Below are 19760 nucleotides of genomic sequence, written 5' to 3'. Positions count from 1 at the left end.
TGCCTGAAACATAAACATGAAGTCAACTAAGAAAATAACAGAAAAATACATAATTGACAAAAAAATCATTTACACAATTGACTCCAAAAACACACAAAATGACCACAAAAAAAACACAAAAACAGAAAGAAGAATATACTAAATGATGTCAAAAACAACAAAATAACACAAACGGATTAAAAAATTCTAAATACTGACTTTAGATTTTAGATTCTACGTTAGATTTTAAATTCTGACATGAATTCCCATATTTTGGCCCCCTAAATCAGATAATTACATTTTTGTGGCCCCCCCTGTAATAAAAGTTGCCCATTTCGCTGTAACATGTCTAAGTTTTATATTTCTAATACAAAGATTACTCTCGCTTTGCCACATTGAAACAGTTTTTCTGAGTAGCTTGTAGATTTGGGTTGGATTTATACACACACTTGCAAAAAAGAAAATGATATTATATATATAAAGAGTCTTATCTATTTTTAGTCTTTCTTTCTTTAAATAATCTGATCAAATTTTCTAATAAATGTAGATTTCTGTTCATTGTTGTCACAAAGAGATGCCGATATTAATCTTACAGTTAAGAGAGAAGAATCTTTGCTACATTTGGACTGTTTTCCATCAGTGTGGATGTGGGTGCATCAGTAGATCAGTTATTAGGAATGATTGTGTGTGTGGGGGGAGGTCCACGTTTAAATGTGCTATAAGTATTTAATCCTCTTCGCCACCCTTGGGCTGCGACTGCAGTTTTTTATTAATCCCTTGAGTGTCTGTGTGTGTTTTGTGTCCAGAGCCCCTCTGGCATGTCCCCACGTCAGCACCTCGTGGACCATCTGGAGGAGGGGGGCAGAGGAGGCTGCCCAGACAGGACATCCCTGGAAAGGATTCTCCAAACAGACATTCAAAGGTAAGACTCACCATGGTCCTGTATTTGTTTTAAATCTACATGTCATTGGGAATCCTGAGCTGGGACACATCTCCTCTGCAGGGGGACGCTCAGTACTCCAGCCACTCCAGCAGCAACACCCTGTCCAGTAACGCCTCCAGCAGCCACAGCGACGAGCGCTGGTTTGAAGGCGGTGCATCAGGAGAGCGAGGTGGAGGCGGGGGTTGCTACGGCGACCCGGTCGACCCCGACCCCGAGCATCTGAACAAGGGGGGCTCCAACGACAGCGGAATCGACGCCTCCACCCACTACAACAGCACTCGCCTCATCAATGTTCCCAACAGCAAAGTCCACAAGCCCCTGCACTCCTCCGCCACCTACAGCGGCTTTCAGGAGCTGTCGGTGGGACGGAGCAGTGGAGGAGGAGAAACCAGGAGGCGGGAGTCCTCGCCCGTCATTCCACCTGCAGCCAATCAGAACAAAAGCTACATGACCAAGACATTCCCGCCTCCCGGCTCCAGCGCTGATAAGATGGATGCTTTCAAACCCCGGTATGAGGGCTTTACTTTTTTATATTGCATTTATTTTTTGTTTGAAGTCATTCCTATTGCTTTTTAGCACCAATCAACCTTTTCTTTGAATCTTAAAAAAAAATATATATATATATATATATATATATATATATATATATATATATATATATATATATATATATATATTGTTTTATGCCTTTAAATACTTTCTTTTTATAGTCCAGCAAAATCCATTGGTTTGATCTCTAAAACAGTTGGTGAAATGAATGGCAAGCTGGTCAAATCTGGCCAACCAGAGCCTCCAATTTGGCCTGAACGATGGTTTTGTTAATAGTATAAATTAAAGCGAAAACATGAATAAATAAATCCCCATTTAGTTCCATGTTAAATATCTTCATCCCTCTAAATTTACAAATGTAATAGAATTCTTGGGATTTGCAGTTTTTCTCTGCTCATCATTTTACAATTGTTAAATTGCAAATTGTTTGCAAGAACTCTGGATTTTTACAAAAACTCTTCAATGGAAATGGAAATTCATTGCCATTTTCAGGAATTTTGAACTGGTCAAGATCCTGGAGGTATTAAGATCTATGACTTTGTGCTTTACACTTTGGATAATGATGTTTAAATTGCTTCTTTTTTTTTGCCACAAAATCTAGATTTTTCTGTTTTAGCCCATTTGAGATTCAAGCGTGTTGTATAATTACACTGAAAAACTAAAACTAAAACAAGTCTAAAGTGTCACATCCTAGCCAGCTTTACAACATTTTATACAACATAGAAAACATATCTCCCCACTTAAATGGAACAATAATGACCTGTTTTTCTGCTTTCATAACGTGTTTCATGTTTGTGTTCAAAGGGCCTACACCCCCCAAGGCTACAAAACTCCTTCCACAGAAAAAAGCAGACCTGTACGAAACACACCCACCTCAAACTCCACCCCTTTATCCACTTCTGCTCCCAAAGCGCTCCACGGAAAGAGCCGGCAAGCCGCCTGGCAGACTGAGGACAAAGGTGCATCGCCTTCAAACTCAAACACGGCGTTGAGCACCAACAGCAGCAAGAAGTAAGTTTCCTTTGTTTGTTGATTAAATCAGCCTTTTCTTTGATGGTTTGTGATCAGACAAGTTTCTTTCATTGTTTAAGTGGTACAGAAAACGTTATTGATGGTAGCTTGCACCTCATTGGCGCCCAACTTTAGACACATTGATCCCAACTAATTATTCTATAGCAGCTGTAATCATCCATCACTTCCCTCTGTTCACAGTCGCACTCGTTATTTTTAAGCAGTGTGATGTATCACCCTTTCTAGCCACTCTACGTATACCAGTAGACTGACAGTACTTTACATCCCATAGCACAATATGTACAAAAGTAACATCACATTACACTTTTAGCACAACGTAAATAGCATAGAGCAATACATTTTTAATGTCCCACCCTAACTCCCTCTCCCTTGTTATCCTCTCCCTCACTACAGTGAAACGCTGCCCTATTTTTTATATGTCTCCTTCTAATAATGTTTAGCTTACTAAAGCTTCACATGTTCGAAAAGGGAGAAGGAAGAAGCATTAACTTACTTATACCTAATCCAATGTTTTTCAACTTTGGGGTCGCCTGAAATGTCTAGCCATTGATTAAAACAGTTAATTAATGATTAAAATATGTTTTATTTTTGAATTGTTTTTAAAATTAAAACACAACAGTTCCAAACTTTCACTTTCTCGAATATAAATCTATAAAAGCAAGGAATCTCTGTTTGTCTGTGTGTTCCTCAAATATCTTTGTGGATCAGGATCACACTGCCATGAGATTTTCAACATGGCTGCTGCTTGGTTCAAGGGTGTGCGACGTCGGATTTGTTTGGACTGCAATGATTCCGTGAATAAATTATTTCATAAATACCATTGTTCATTGTCCACCGGAGCAGTCACGTGCGCACCAGACCTAATCACAGCACACCATAGACACGTGCGCACCAGAACCAATCGCTGGAGAGCCCACGCCCACGGCCCACGTAAACGCGCACGAGAATTCACCTCATAGACGGGTTTTATGCGCGGGGTTGTTGTTTTCACAGGTGTGGCTTTTTGAAACTAATGTGACACCTTAGCCCCTCCCCCGTCTGCTCACCGCAGACAGAGACAAAACACACACATATTGATCAATGAAATGCGGCTTGAAGAGGAAAAAACAGAGAGAGAGAGAAACAAAGCAGCTCCCAATCAGGAGCCGGCTCTCATCGTTCACGTCAAAGAGCCAGCTCGTTCACGACTGACACATCACTAGAATTAGGTGCTACTCAACATAAAGCTGTGGGTGTATGCGCCTGTGAATATATGTCTATGTGTGTGTGTGTGTGTGTGTGTCTATGTGGGTAAGTACACGTGCACCAACATGTATGTTCTTGCATGATGTGACATGCATGATGATTGAATTATTCCCATTTTGTTACAGGCCTGAATATTACATATATTTAATAATTTACCATTTATGATTTAAATGACCCTCACCATTATTGTAATAAAATCATCACTGTGCTACACCAGCCGTCATTCTTTATCTACCTTACCAATTTCTGTCTTAAAACAAATTATTCAAAAGTGAACATGTTTGTTTAAACATACTAAGGGTTTGTGTTTAGCACCAATGCAACAGTATAACCTTGATGGATAACAAATTCATACTTATTACAATATTCAACTTTACATACCCATTAATTATCCTCAAAACAGAAATCTAACCAGATTTAGCCCCCAAAACACTTTAAAATACCATGCTGTTGCATTATTGTTTTTGCTTTTTTACAATGGCTAAAATAGCAAAAGGTACCGGTAGTGGTACTTTCACATTAGTGGAATGGGGTTCAACTCCCTAGTGTCCTTGTTTAAAGCCAAAATATATGAAAACACAATAGTATATTACAATAATAATATAATTCTACACATTTCACAACAAACCTAACATGTTATTTAAATACTTGAAAATAAGTTTTTGTCACATTTTAGTCACATTTTTAATGTGTAAATCTAATGTTTTGTGTCTCCAGACAGGTGGACACAAATCCAAAGAATGTGTTTGGTCAGCCTCGCCTCCGAGCATCGCTAAGGGACCTGCGCTCCCCACGACGGACGTACAAGAGCACGATTGAAGACGACCTGAAGAAGCTGATCATTATGGATAATCCTGGAGAAAGTCCACAGAGAGATCCAGTGAGGAGCACAAACCCAATCTTACTTCCTGGTTGCTGATGATGATGCTCTTTACTGACGCTCTGTTGCTTCACTCCCAGTCTCCCAGACGTACGTTGCAGCGAACCTTCTCCGATGAATCGCTGTGCAGCGGAAGAAGAGACGCCAGCTTCGCCTGCTCCGAGGCTCAGACCACTCCCACCGACTTGCTGTTCACCTGCACCCTGCCCACACGCAAACACAGCAGCTCATCGAACCACATGCAGAGTAAGAAGGGTGAGACTATGGACCTTTTTAAGGGTTTAAGGCATCAAGGCATCATTATCCCAGTGTCAATGATTTGTTTGGATTGTTGCATAACTAAACGTTGTTTCACATCTTTTCAGTGCCTCTGTCTTCTTCAGAGCTGTCGCTGAATGAAGTTAGAGACAAAGTTCCCCCCCTGAGGAGGCTGGACCCTGGACTGATGCCCCTCCCCGACACAGCCTGTGGATTGGAATGGTCGGGCCTGGTCAGTGCTGCTAAAGCCTACGAAGGTGAGCATGGAAATATGTCAGAATGTATCATTTCTTTAAAAAAATGATCAAATAACGCACAACTTTCTTTGTTGTTGGAAAACATTTTAGGAAAAAACCAAACAAGGGTCAGAGCAGAAAGTTGAGACTACGTCAGCTACCAGAATTAAAAAAAAACGTTGGCTGATGCATGTTTGATGATGGTCTGACACAGATATTCTCAAAGTTTTTTTTTTTTGATCAAAGCACATTTAAAGTAATATTTTTGAAGCAAAATAACTATTTCTTTAATAAAGCCTTTGTTATCAAATTTAAACAGTACAGTATGTTTACTTTGTTTCTATTCAATTGTCTTTTAATGCAGTTGATTCATAATTTACAAAAGGTCAATAACATTGTTATTACTCAGATACAACACAGACATTGTCTCTCTTTTCAACTGACCCTCTGCCCTCGAGTGTGATGAATCAGAACTTTCTACTCCTTTTATCCCACCTGCTGCCTTAAAGCCTTACCCATGGCTTTATTGTCCGACCATGTGGTTCACCCTGACTGCTGCTCTGATGGAGTCATGTTAAAGAAGAATGTTGTGTTTGTTGCAGCACAAAGAGCTGTTTCGCTCTTCTCGCTGACTGAGCCTCAAGTTGGAGCAGCAGACGTGAGACCCACCAGCAGCCCAGTCCAGTTTCAGACCCCTCAGACACCTCGGACCACCCCCACCTTCACCAGGTCAGTCAAAGCCCTGAGGGAAGAAAAAAGGCTGATGTGCATGCTTGTCATGTCTGTCTGTAGACTGACATCTAGTGGTCACTCACTGAAAATACTCACTTATTCTGGAAAGTGGAAATTATGCACTGCACTTTTAAATACTTTAAACAGGTTTCTAAACTCTGAGAGCCAACCATAGTACGTCCCACATTACACTAGAGGAAACAAAATGGAGAACATGTAAACCCAGACAGAGCCTGCTTGAAATCAATCCTGTTGGCTCAATGTAAATGAAAGCCTGCTGTGTGTGTTCAGTGATGAGGCGCCCAACGAACTCTCCACTCGACTCTACCACCTTGAAACGATGCTGAAGCAGCTCAACAATGATCTGGAGAGGGTAAGAGAACGATTTAAAGAACACTTTCAATCAGGAAAGATTAAAGATTCATGGGAATGTTTTTAGATAAACTACTTTTAGGGAAAAACTCAGTTATTCTAATAATATGTTAAGGTTTCATTTATTCTGACAACTGACAGACTTCGTCAGAGGTGTCTGCTGATATCCAAGGAAACATCAAATCGATCAGCAAACATTTTGATGTCAAAGCCAGAGGTGTAAGGAGTAGTGATATACGCTACTCAAGTAGAAGTACTGGTACTTGATTGAAATTGTACTGAAGTACAAGTACCAGTAAGTCATACATAAAATACACAAGCAGAAGTAAAAAGTAGCTCAATTAAATACTAACCAAAGTAAAAGTTAATGGTTACTTTCACCCTCCCAGGTTTATTTTTGGTAATAAATCTTGCCACGGTTTCATTACATACAGTAAACATCTCATGTGTAAACTTAAAAAGGAAGAAACCAAGTCTTGCACAATCGGAACTTAATTTAATTAATGCTGTTTTGGCGTCGTGCATTACGTTTATTCTGGTCATTTCATTTTTTGTAGTTTCACAATGTCCGTTAATCATTTTAAAACAAAATAAATAATAATTTACTCAGTAACGGCTGGGTGTTGTAAAGTGTGTGGTGTAACAAATGACTTTACTTATTTTAAAACATACTAAAGTACAAGTAAAATGTACAAGTACGCATAAAAGAAACTCAATTACAGTAATGTGAGTACATGTAATCTATTGCTTTCACCTCTGAGGATTTTGCTTTGTTTCCAAAGAAACATCAAAGAAAGAAAACATCAAAGTGATCAGCAGACGCCAATGACGGAGACTGGCGAAACGTGTCAGGAGATCACAGTGGATTTCCTAGGGAACAGTTGTCTGAATAAATGAAACCTTAGTTTTTAGTTTAATGCTCATGTCTAATTAATATTGTTGCCCTTTATTTCCTGTTTTTTGTCCATCTAACACCAGGAGAAGAAGGACAAAGTGGTTCTAATGGCAGAGATGGCCAACCTGAGGGAGAACAATCAGCGGCTGCAGGAGGAAAGGCTCACTGCCAGCGAGCAGCTGCGCAAGTTCAACATGATTTTCCCCAATGCCACCAGGAGCAGCTCCGACCACGACGCTCACCCAGTGCATCACGCTGACCCACAGAGGGAGTGACTGGATCTACACAGGCTACTTCTCTCTCACTAAGGCCCTGCTGTTCTGTCCGTCAGAATCAACTGGATTAGAAGAAAGCGATGGCCCACGATCCAGCAGGTGCTCGTTTTCTAGAAGACGACCTTGGTACGTGACCTAATGATGAATATGTTACCTATGCCGGAGGAGCAAACAGGAGAGGAGCTCACGACTGTTTTAGTAAACACTTCATCACCTGGAGAGGCCTAATACTGTTCCTGCAGCAAACCAGCCAAAAAGAATCACTACAGATTTCCCAGAATTCACTACAAGTAGAGGATGTGGTACAATTCTCACAAAATCCTTTGATTGGCCTTGTTCGGATATCGTCAACATAGTTGAAGCAGTGTGAGTGTATGAGGTGAGTGAGTGAATGCAGGTACAACGTCTGAAGCTTTGCAGTTTGTGCTGAGGAAAAAATGATTTTTTTAATTATTGCTAGTGTGTGTTTGTGTGTGATCTGAGTAATAAATGATTACTGAGTGATGAACAAACCCGTTTACTGTAGAACTGAAGCTCTTGGGCCGCACTTCTGTCCTTTGTTTACATGGATGACCTTTGGCCCAAGGATGTGAAAATAAGCCATGGGAAGTGGTTGATGTCACCACGCTCACTGACCAATGATAGCATCGTGTCTTTTTACTCTTTCTAGTTTTTATGCTCAGCAGTGCCCTGTCATCTCAGACTTCCATGTTTTAACCCTGAGCCAATGTTAAAATCTCACTTTTTAAAATCCATTTGTAATGCAATGGTTGTGGCAAATTGAAGGATACACTTATTTGCTGGTCGTGGTTTTTTCTATTAACACACAGCAGTTATAGTTCTGCAAGTGATTGAATCTGTTTTTTTTTTTTTTAATAGGAATGCCTCAGAATCACATTCCTGTCTCAAATTGATCAAATGTGAAACAATTACGGTAAATGTGGGTAATATTCCTTTACTTTAAATGCAAAGATCTTAATTATAATTCCTTTCAAATAAGTGACCAAAAACTACATTACTGTACATATTAATTCAATTATTTTATGCTGACCAATTCAGTTGTCAGCAATTGCTGCTGGTTAATTTCTTTAATTTTATTTTTTGATGCTGTATTTTAAATTACGATTTGGCATTTAACTATCTAACGCAGTGTTTTTCAACCTTGGGGTCGTGCCTGAAATTTAAACAGGGTTGCCTTGAATGTGTTAAAATAATGACTGAATAAATGTATATAATATATATATATAAATCATTCCTTTTCAGATTAAAACACAACACACAATCTTAAACGACTGTATTCTTTCTCAAATATAAATCTAGTTCAAATAAAATGCAATATAAAGAGAAAAACAAAGAAGGAAAAAAAACAAACACGGTATATCAAACATGATCAAGAACTAATTCTTGAAAAAAGTTTCTTGAAATTTGGGATATAAAAATGGAGTCACGATCCAAAAAAGAGGTTGGGAACCGCTAATTTAACCCTAAGCATTATAGCTGCTAGCGTACAGAAATAACTTGTAACCTTTACAATAGGTTCACATTCCAGATGAAAATGTTGGGGTAAAGTTTCATATATATTTTTTAAAACACTATTTATTAAACAAAGTGCTTGTGATTGCCACGTTATAGGTTCTTCCACAAAGAAAATAAGTGTAAATCCTTTCAAAATGTTAAACTATTGTCATATTTGTCACATTTACTGCTCACGACTCTCTCAGCAACACTGAAGCTCCTTTAAACACTCTGTAACTCTCACTGTGCTGCCATCCAACCTAAAGACTCGATTTCTACAGCCAACGTGCTTAACAACACTATTGTCTACGATATATATTTTTCATATGGAAAGCAGGGGTCTGTTTTTCTGGATGCTGGTACTGAAAGAACAGAGGGTGGATGTGTTCCATGGTGGATAAAGGATGGTCTGTGTGCTGGTAGAGACCAGGATCTGTTCTCACACTCAGGTTCTTCAACATGCTGTTAATAACTCCACATAAAGCAGGGTAGTTCACTGTTAGGATCTTAACCCTGTGTTTTATACCTTACAGATGATCCTACAACTCATACGATCATACTGGTTTGTTTGCTGTGACAAAGAATTTCTTCAACGCTTTGACAACATAGGATTGTTGTATTCTGACTCTGATTTTATTCTGTATCACGTACAGATTTGACCTCTAATCTAATTGTTTGTGTCTATATTGGGTTTATTTTACTGTTTTCTTGAATTCCTCTGCTTAGTTCTGGGTTTTCCTGATAATTCTAGTCTTAATTCTCAGTTTTCTACACATTTTATAAAGGTTTTTGCCTGCGTTTTTTTGTATAATTTTAAGCTATTTATAGCAGAAACAGCGCCCCCTGTTGAACAAATTGATATATCATTAACTGTATTTTTTTTTTTTTTTTTAGATGTATTTTTATTATTTATTTTCATCATGCTGTTCACTGTGTCAGTCATCATGATGTGAGAGTACTGTGTTTTATTTTGTGAACAATGCTTGACTTCCTGTACAAATACTGCTTCGTATGTGCGTTTTGTTTAGCTTCACACTAACGTGGTGTCAATGCTCGCAGCGTGAGACTGAGGTACGTGAAGCAAAGGCAAAACTTTTTTGGTTTTCTTTGGGTTGTAATAACTGTACATTGGAAAAGTGTAAATTATGTTTTCATTATTTTATTAAAAAAAAAAGATATATTAAAATAACTATCAAAGCATTTGCTTGGTTGTGTGTTTCTGTGGCTTGTGATTAAATATAGTGAACATTATGATCAATAATGGATTTTATTGGAAAACCAGTCATGTGATACTGGTCTTTAGTTAACTTATATTTTTGCTTGCAGCAGTTGTACCGTCACAAAGTTTAAAGACTCCTTCACTTTTCACTCAGGGCTTTAGATTAGTGCTAAAATTTTTCCAAGCTGATCATTTTTGGCAAAAAATTTGAATTTTTTTTAAAGTCTCTGTTTTGTGATATTTTATGTAGGTGTAAATCTGAATTCTTAAAGCAACAATTCATTGGTACTAATATGGGGATTCTAGGTAATGAAGACATTTTTCCAGTTGGACAATTTTTGGTGAAAAAAAAAATCGTGGACTGATTTTAAAGAAGGAAAGGAGGCGGACCATTGACACCTCACTGTAAGGGGACATTCCTCAGGGCTTTAGATCAGTTTGTCACAGAATCTACTACGTAATGAAGTTCAATGCATAAACAGGTGAGTAATCATATTTAATAGTGTTTTATTCTCCTACCGGGATAAATGTAATAGATGAACCATTTCCAACTATAAATTCACTGAAGTGCTTAGCTTGGTCACAATAAATCAATGTCAATCATTTTTCGTAACAGTTACTATTTTGAGGACATTTCAAAAGTCAGGCCGAGGGTTTTCAAGTGCGGGCGCGATATGTTTACGCTTCCAAGCAAGATTAAAACCTATTTGTTCAGTCTGGCTTTTATGTAGTGCTTTAAAAATTGTTCCGGTCTCTGCTTTGTTTTTCTCTCTGACTCTTGTCATCTTTTTAGTTATTTTATTAAATTACCTGTGTGCATTAATATCCAAATCATTTATAACTTGTCAGTGAAGTTAATTTCTTTTGATGCACTGTGATCTACAATTAAATTTGTAAGAAAGGTTGATACTGTGAGGCTAAAAAAAAAGTAAACGCAATAGGATTAAATCCTTTTCCATTGGTAAATGCTGCAGTTGTAATACTAATGCATTTGAAAAAACTAAAATGTGATTAAGGGAGTTAAGGTAGATTGAAGATAGAATAGAATAATTAGCTTTAATGTCAGTTTTTAGTTACTTTGAATAAAGAAAATTGACATTGTTAAATGCTTTGTTAAGGAATGAAGCACATTGTTTGATCTTCAAAGTTCACTGAGCTGGACTTTGAAGAAAATCCTCTGATATCAAATGTCTTGACATTTTAAGCTTTACGCCAGATTAATTCACAAAATCTAGTTTTTATAAGAGTATACAATCATAACCTCAAACTAAATACTTGCATTTAAAATGTGATTTTATTGTCCAACGTCATTATAAAAACAGTTCAACATTCAAACCAACGCTGATCTCATCTAAGATCCACACATGACGCAGTCGTCTTTATTCTCCAGAGAACAAACCATGGCGGCTGTGTTTCTCTCCTTCACCTCCTGCTCTGAGGCTGTAACGGGTGCTTCCTTCAGCTTCTCCTTGTTCAGGGTGAACTGGATGGGGTTAGCAGCAGGTTTGGTCCTCAGGTAGTACATTCCTGTCTTCAGACCCTAGAAAAAGAAAAAGAAAGGGAGGTTACCTCATGGTTTCACCTTCATGTCATTCTGTGTTCTTCAGCGTTTCCTCACCTGCTTCCAGCCGTAGAAATGCATGCTGGTCAGTTTTCCGTAGTTGGGTTCTGCGATGTGAATGTTCAGAGACTGGCTTTGGTCGATGAAGGCGCCGCGATCAGCGGCCATCTTTAAAATGGTTTTCTGGGAGATTTCCCACACGGTTTTATACAACTGCTTCAGATCATTGGGGATCCCAGAAATCTCCTGTAGAGAGAACAAACTCTTTAGGAGGCAAAGAGTAACAATGTGCCAACTAAAATAAATGTACATGAACTTTTTACATTACATTCTGAACATAATTATGAAATAAAAAGGTTTTGAACTAAGCAAATTAAATAGGTCCAGGCTTTAGAGTCTGTTTAGCAGAATCGTATATCATTTATTATTTTTCCCATTACAAAGGGTTTGGTGAATGCACAATTCAGACTAATGACACGTTCACACCAAACGCATCAGGTTTACATACACAATATACGGTGGACGCGTTTCTAGGACCGTCGAGGGATCTCACAACGCCTCCTGTGTGGCGCGTTTGGAGATTTCAAACTTTGACGCGCGTCCAGTGTCTCCAACGCTAGAGTTGGGATTGTTAAACTTTTGGCTTGAATCGCAGCACGTCGACCAATCAGGAGCTTTCTCCAACAGTGACGTAGTGATGCATTTCGTGGCAGCTCCGAGCTGTATAACCCAGCGGACTATTACTATCGAGACAGGAATAGAAAGGACTTGCTCGGAGGAGGATTAGTGCGGAGGTCGGTGTCTTGGGAAAGTTATTTAAACTTTTCACCAGCGATAAAGAAGCTCCTCCCCAAAAACGCGCTCTTTCCAACTTCTTTCTGTCCTCGGTTTCTGATTCAATGAGCACAAGCGTCCAACTTGGGCCGTTAAGCACGATTTTGACGCCCGAGAAGCATCCGGTGTGAACGCAGCAATAGATTAAGAAACACTGCTCTTGAGTTTTCCTAGGATATGAAAATACTGTCCACAACTAGGGCTGGACAGTACAGGTGCTGGTCATAAAATTAGAATATCATGAAAAAGTTGATTTATTTCAGTAATTCCATTCAAAAAGTGAAACTTGTATATTATATTCATTCATTACACACAGACTGATATTTTCCAAATGTTTATTTCTTTCAATTTTGATGATTATAACTGACAACTAATGAAAATCCCAAATTCAGTATCTCAGAAAATTTGGTCATTACTTAAGACCGATACTAAAATAAAAACATTGTTAGAAATGTTGACCAACTGAAAAGTATGAGCATGAACAGCACTCAATACTTAGTTTGGGCTCCTTTTCCCTGAATTACTGCAGCAATGCGGCATAGAGTGGATCAGTCTGTGACACTGCTCAGGTGTTATGAGAGACCAGGTTGCTCTGATAGTGGCCTTCAGCTCTTCTGCATTGTTGGGTCTGGCATCTCACATCTTCATCTTCACAATAGCCCATAGATTTTCTATGGGGTGAAGGTCAGGCCAGTTTGCTGGCCAATCTTGAACAGGGATACCATGGTCCTTAAACCAGGTACTGGTAGCTTTGACACTGTGTGCACGTGCCAAGTCCTGTTGGAAAATGAAATCTGCATCTACATAAAGTTGGTCAGCAGCTGGAAGCATGGAATGCTCTAAAACTCTCCAGGACACAGTTATCCCTATTGCTACCACATCTTTTCCTTCCTTCACCTCTCTATTAATGTGCTTGGACACAGAGCTCTGTGAACAGTCAGCCTCTTTAGTGATGACCTTTTGTGTCTTGCCTTCCTTGTACAAGGTGTCAATGGTCGTCTTTCAGACAACTGTCAGGTCAGCAGTCTTCCCCATGATTGTGTAGCCTACACAACTAGACAGAGACCATTTAAAGGCCTTTGCAGGTGCAGTAGGTGTCTTCAATATTCTAATTTTCTGAGATACTGAATGTGGAGTTTTCATTAGTTGTCAGTTATAATCATCAACATTAAAAGAAACACACGTGAAATATGTCAGTCTGTGTGAAATTAATGTATACAAGTTTCATTTTTTTGAAAGGAATTACTGAAATAAATCAAGTTTTTCATGATATTCTAATTTTATGACCAGCACCTGTATGTTGACATTCAAGATATTTTGAGTTTTTGGTGATATATTTTTGTATAGCTTATTTTGTATTAAATACTTCTGTTAGGAGTCGCCGCATTCAGAGCAATGGAAAGCACAGTTAAATGGATTTCTGAGTGCGTGCTAACCCAGAACTTTTCCTAAACAAGCCACACTACAGAACTCACTCACACGTGCTGTCCGTTATAGGAGAGAAAAAACAAAAGTGGCACATTGTGCAATAGTTTGTTAATGAATGTGTCTGTGTGGCATTTTTCATCAGCAAATTTAACCCAGAATTGTCTCTGGTATGACTTCATTTGAAATGAAATTATCAAGAGATATATCGTGTATCACCATTTAGTGAAAAAAATATTGGGAAATGAGTTTTGGTCCATATCGCCCAGCTCTATCCACAGCACTGAGATGATCTTAAAAAAGTGTTGCTTCTGTGTCAAATAATCACTCATTAGTGGTTTAAATGAATTGTGTGAAAGCAGTTAACTAGTACCTGAATGGATCCATTGTGTGCGATGAGCTGGTTCTTCATCTCCTCGTTCCACAGTCCCCTCTCCGTCAGGTCTTTGAGGAGATGAGGGTTGACGATCTGAAACTCTCCCGATAGGACCCTCCTGGTGTAGATGTTGCTGGTGTAGGCCTCAATGGACTCATTGTTGCCCAGTATCTGTGCGGTGGAGGCGGTGGGCATGGGGGCCAATAGGAGGCTGTTCCTCACTCCGTGCTTGGCGATCTTCTCCTTCAGTAACTTCCAGTCCCACAGGTCCGTCGGAACCTTGTCCCACATGTCGTACTGCAGCACGCCCTTGCTGACGGGGGAGCCCTCGTACGTCTCGTAGGGACCCAGCTCAGCGGCGAGCTCACAGCTGGCCTCCAGGGCCGCATAGTAGATGGTCTCAAAGATCTGGGTGTTGAGCAGCTGAGCCTCGGGGCTTTCGAACGGGAACCGCATGAGGATGAAGGCGTCTGCCAGGCCCTGGACTCCGATACCAATGGGTCTGTGGCGCTTGTTGGACTTCTCTGCTTCAGGCACCGGGTAGTAGTTGATCTCTATGATCTTGTTCAGGTTCTTGACGATTACTTTGGTGACGGAGGCAAGTTTTTTAAAGTCAAACGTGTGCTCTGGGGTGACATACATGTTGAGGGCGATAGAGGCCAGGTTGCAGACTGCCACCTCGTCATGGCTGGTGTACTCTACAATCTCTGTGCACAGATTACTGGACTTAATGGTTCCCAGGTTCTGCTGGTTGCTCTTCCTGTTGCAGGCGTCCTTGTACAACATGTAGGGTGTCCCGGTCTCTGTCTGGGATTCGATGATGGCATGCCACAGCTGCTGGGCTTTCACCACTCGCTTCACTCGTCCTTCCTTTTCATATTTGGTGTAGAGCTCCTCGAACTTCTCTCCCCAGCACTCGTCCATGCCGGGACACTCGTTGGGACACATCAGAGACCAGTCCTGGTTGCTCTCCACTCTCCTCATGAAGAGATCAGGAATCCACAGTGCGTAGAACAGGTCCCTGGCTCGCTGCTCCTCCTTCCCAGTGTTCTTCTTCAGCTCCAGGAAGTCAAACACATCAAAGTGCCATGGCTCCAGGTACATGGCAAAGGCGCCGGGCCTCTTGTTGCCGCCCTGGTCTACGTAACGCGCCGTGTTGTTGTAAACCCTCAGCATGGGCACCAGCCCATTAGAGTTCCCATTGGTGCCAGCGATGTAGCTTCCTGTGGACCTGATGCAGCTGACGGCCACGCCGATCCCTCCGGCCGACTTTGAGATGAGCGCACATTGTTTGAGGGTGTCGTAGATGCCCTCGATGCTGTCGTCCTTCATGGCGAGCAGGAAGCAGCTGGACAGCTGAGGCCAGTTGGTCCCCGCGTTGAAGAGCGTCGGCGAGGCGTGAGTGAACCACTTCTCCGACAGCAGGTTGTACGTCTCGATGGCGGCGTCAATGTCCTTCCAGTGGATTCCCACGGAGACCCTCATGAGCATGTGCTGCGGCCGCTCTGCCACTTTCCCGTTAATCTTCAGCAGGTACGAGCGCTCCAGGGTCTTGAAGCCGAAAAAGTTGTAGGAGAAATCTCTGTCGAAAATGATGGCCGAGTTGAGGCGATCCTTGTTCTGGCGAACGATGTCGAGTAACTCTTTAGAGATCATGGGCGAGTGGCATCTATTCAGAGGGTTGATGTAGGAGTACAAGTCCTCCATCACGTCACTGAACACCTTCTTGGTCTCTTTGTGCAGGTTGGAGACGGCGATGCGTGCGGCGAGGAGGGCGTAGTCGGGGTGTTTGGTGGTGAGGGTGGCAGTGATCTCTGCTGCTAACGTGTCCAGCTCCACTGTGGTGACGCCGCTGTACAGACCCTGGATCACCTTCATGGTGATCTGAGCGGGATCCACAAAGTCTGAGTTCAGTCCATAGCAAAGCTTCTGGATGCGAGAGGTGATTTTGTCAAACATGACGCGCTCTTGGCGTCCATCTAAAAAATTAAAAGAAACAGGAGATCCATCCAGTCAGTAAATAAACATTAGAAAAAACACCTTAAATTTGGTCAATAGGTGCAGAGGTTGTTAGTTAAATATACAAATGAAGTGACGTGATTTTAAAGCTGTGGTTCTCAGATCAATTTTTTTTTGGACAAACAAAATCAAGGAAAATGATCCTCTTCAAATAGTTGAAAAACTAAAAAAAAAAAAAAAAAAAAAAGTGCTTGCAGAAAATATACATTTATTCTATCAAAGAATCTTAGTTGAATTTTGCAGGTTTTCCCCCCAAAAAAATCCTTTCAAAACAGTTTTATTATAATACATTTTATTTTAAAGTGCCTTTCTCAACATTCCACAATATGAAATATTAAAAAAGAAAAAAACCTGTCTCAGTTTTTAATTTCTATGCAGACAATTATTTAAAAACTGCAACACAAAGAACAAAATGGATTTGTCAACACTCCCCATACATAAAGAAATACATGGACAAATAAATCCACTTCAAAATAAAAGCACAGGATCTTTTTCAACATTGTACCATTCAAATGCATGTAAAAAACTACATTAGGCTAATCTAATAGTTCTGATAACAGTCAGAGTTGGTTTTTAGCAGAGGTGGGACCAAGTCCTTGTTTTGCAAGTCAAAGTCAAGTCCCAAGTCTTTGTGCAGCTCGAGTCCAAATCCTCAACTTTTTTCCTCAAGACTTAAACAAGTGTTTAAAAGGTCATTTTTGGCTTGTTGTGAGACATAAGCTTGTAGATAGGCCTGGGCCAATAACAGATTTTGCTGAACGATATATTGTCCCACAAATTATTGCCGATAAACAATATTGTCGATTTTTTTTTTTTTTAGACCAAATTAACCACTAATGTAATATCATAAAAATGCAAGTACAGCCTTTCAAATGCAATCAACTTGTATTTCTTATTAGTATTTTTTTTTACCATTGTAATTTCAAGAACTTTTAAGCATTTCAAACAAATAAAACAAACAATTAAAATAAAAATGGACTCAGTCTCTGTTAGCATAAAAAATGCACTTTAATAAATATCACATACACAAACAATAAAATAGACCCACATACAACCAAAGCAATAAATAAAATGATTTATTTACTCTGTCAAATAAACAAAATTGCACTTGCAATAAGTATTAAACAATTATTAAAACACTTTTAACAACTAAAAACTTTTTCGTTGTTTATAAAAAAAAAAAAAAAAAAAAAGTGTTTTAATAACTATAGTTAACTGCAATCTAACAATAATCAAACACACACACCACTGCCTTTTTAGTGAAAAATACATCACATCTTATCCAAAAAAAAAAAAGCAGCTGCTTTGCAAAAAAGGCAGAATTAAATATTTTACTTTCATTATTTCAGCTAAACTATGTCTGTAATAAATATAAAAGGTAGTTTGGCCACCTTAACATTTAACAGCAGCCTTTGTAAATTAATATTAACTTACTGGTACTTATAATAAGACATTAAACATCTGACCCGTTTTATCAGCTGTTTATTTACTTTTTAATTAATGCTGTAGTAATGGATCAGTCAGCAGCTAACACACGATGTAATCATTAATTAATAGATAAATTAAAAACTAACCAATCACATTATCTGGTAAGTTTGTTCTGAATGACACGTCGATCACAGCTGTAGATTATAAATTTATATTAATATCTGAAGGAGCGGAATGTTAAGACGTCGCCATAAATGAGGCGTTCAGGGAAGCTCGTTAATTCACAGTTTGGCGCCTTTCACGACAAAGACAAACCTCATTAACAGCAGACAAAACCAAAGTTAAAGTTAAATATATATATATATTTTTACCAACAACGTCACGACTTAGTTTATCACTCAAATCATCCCAAATATAAACCAGATAAGTAGCAGAAACGGCTGTCTAACTACGTAGTAGCAGACAGAAGCTAACGAGCTCTATGACTAAATTCAATGTGTTTGAGTTGATGTGTAATGTCTGTGATGAGTGAGTGACAGATTAACACCTGATTAATATCCTCATTATTCACAGTGAGGCTCTTATAAAGCTGAGGTTCACTTAAAAACGACACTCACCTCGTTTAACCACATGCATGATGTAGTTTGTTGTTTCTCTCCTTCCTCAGGAATAAAAACAGCGGATTGTTCACTCTCAGGTCCGTCACAAAGAACAACCCGAAGGAAAGACCGCGAATGTCCCAAAATCCCGCGAAACAGTGAATATATCCGGAAACGTAACTACGTGGATTATTGACGGACAGGCATATTGGCCAATAACCAACCATCAGTGTTGGGATTTAATGAGAAAGGACCAATCAGAGCCAAAAAAATGTAAACGTCATTTTCTGCCCATAGATCTGGCGGGAAAAAGAGAAAGAAAGTACGTCATGTCCTTTTTTTTTTTGGTGTGTTTTTTGCCTTTGTGACACTTTTTTTTTTACAAAATGCATTAAATATATGGCGGTAGATTCTTGTCTTTATTATTTAAACAAAAAAATATGTTGTTTCAAATAAAAATAGTATTTTGAATTTTTTTTTTTTTTGTGGTTAAATGTATTTTTTGAAGCGATATTATTTTGAAATGCCCAGCCTTGCACAAAAAAGTTGCTTCTATGAAAAACACTATTGTAATTCAATCAACAACAACAACAAAGTGTTCAAATGCAATTTTTTGGGTGTGAAATATTTGTTTGTATTTGAACAGTTTTTTCTTTGATTGAAAATGTGTTTTTTTAATTGAAGTTTGTTTGTTTGTTTTTCAAATCTATCTCCATAATGTGAAGGATTAGGTCTAGGGTTTGGGGTAGCGTTTAATGGAGAAATTACGCTTTCTAGTTACAGAGATGGCTTCTGCACATTCACGTGGCAAACTTTTTTAAATTTATTTATTATTATTCAAAAATGATATATATATATATATATATATTTTTTTTTTTATATAAACATAGAATCTCCAAAACTAGGTGCCAATTGTACTGACTACATATTTGACTGAGAGTTCTAAATCAAATTTAGTTTTAATGAAAATACACAATAATGTGTGTTTAAAAATAAACAAAGGACATCAATACACTAATAGCTTTCTTATTTCTAATATTTTTAGTTGAGGCAGAATAATAAAGCAGTTATTTTCTAAAGACTATGTTGGTTTGGATTTGGTCCATTGGTTTTTATGGATAGTGTTACGGCAAATTTGCGGTTGACCTCATTTGGAGACATGATTTATTGCTCTGGTTGAATGATGGAGTCCAGGCGAGGCATTGATGATTTTATAAAAAAGATTTATTATAAAATTAAATAAAAAAGGAGTAAAAAAGAAGCTTCCATCATGAAAGAATGAAAGGCAAAAGGCTCGTGGCAGAGAAAAAAGGCAAGACCCACTCTAACTAACAGTTTCACAGCTTAAGCTTTTATACAGATAACAGAAAAAGTTCCACCCTGAGGTG

General features: G+C 38.9%; 2 protein-coding genes across 4 annotated transcripts in view; one reads left to right on the top strand and one right to left on the bottom strand.

The window, feature by feature from the left end:
- The window catches only part of sipa1l3 (signal-induced proliferation-associated 1 like 3), a 77079-nt gene extending 67155 nt beyond the window's left edge, over window positions 1-9924 (top strand). Inside the window, exons 16-24 of one of the 3 annotated variants that reach the window (XM_028464259.1) lie at window positions 786-901; window positions 983-1431; window positions 2276-2482; window positions 4466-4628; window positions 4709-4874; window positions 4994-5143; window positions 5725-5851; window positions 6146-6227; window positions 7205-9924. In XM_028464259.1, coding sequence (XP_028320060.1) covers window positions 786-901; window positions 983-1431; window positions 2276-2482; window positions 4466-4628; window positions 4709-4874; window positions 4994-5143; window positions 5725-5851; window positions 6146-6227; window positions 7205-7396 — 1652 coding nt within the window. In that variant the 3' untranslated portion in view covers window positions 7397-9924. Of the gene's footprint in view, window positions 1-785; window positions 902-982; window positions 1432-2275; window positions 2483-4465; window positions 4629-4708; window positions 4884-4993; window positions 5144-5724; window positions 5852-6145; window positions 6228-7204 lie in introns of all 3 variants that reach the window. The other 2 variants (XM_028464260.1, XM_028464258.1) reach the window with 2 other exon arrangements.
- A 1392-nt stretch (window positions 9925-11316) lies between these two features.
- On the bottom strand, window positions 11317-18561 carry LOC114474942 (ribonucleoside-diphosphate reductase large subunit). Its single transcript, XM_028465564.1, has 4 exons — window positions 18391-18561; window positions 14324-16305; window positions 11749-11937; window positions 11317-11670 (listed from the first exon to the last, which is right to left on the bottom strand). Exons 1-4 carry the CDS (start codon window positions 18407-18409, stop codon window positions 11482-11484), a joined length of 2379 nt encoding a protein of 792 aa, XP_028321365.1. The 5' UTR covers window positions 18410-18561; the 3' UTR covers window positions 11317-11481.
- Window positions 18562-19760: the final 1199 nt, after the last annotated feature.

Source organism: Gouania willdenowi, chromosome 13 (genome assembly GCF_900634775.1).
Source record: "Gouania willdenowi chromosome 13, fGouWil2.1, whole genome shotgun sequence".
NCBI lineage: Eukaryota > Metazoa > Chordata > Actinopteri > Blenniiformes > Gobiesocidae > Gouania > Gouania willdenowi.
Note: the sequence above shows the minus strand (reverse complement) of the source record. Positions and strands in the feature narration are given on the sequence as shown.

Bases quoted from the DNA above. Each gene is read 5' to 3' on its own strand.
- LOC114474942 (XM_028465564.1), bottom strand. The intron at 11,938-14,323 runs GTACTAGTTAAC...TTCTCTCTACAG, and splicing joins CACACAATGGATCCATTCAG to GAGATTTCTGGGATCCCCAA. The intron at 11,671-11,748 runs GTGAGGAAACGC...TTCTTTTTCTAG, and splicing joins ATTTCTACGGCTGGAAGCAG to GGTCTGAAGACAGGAATGTA.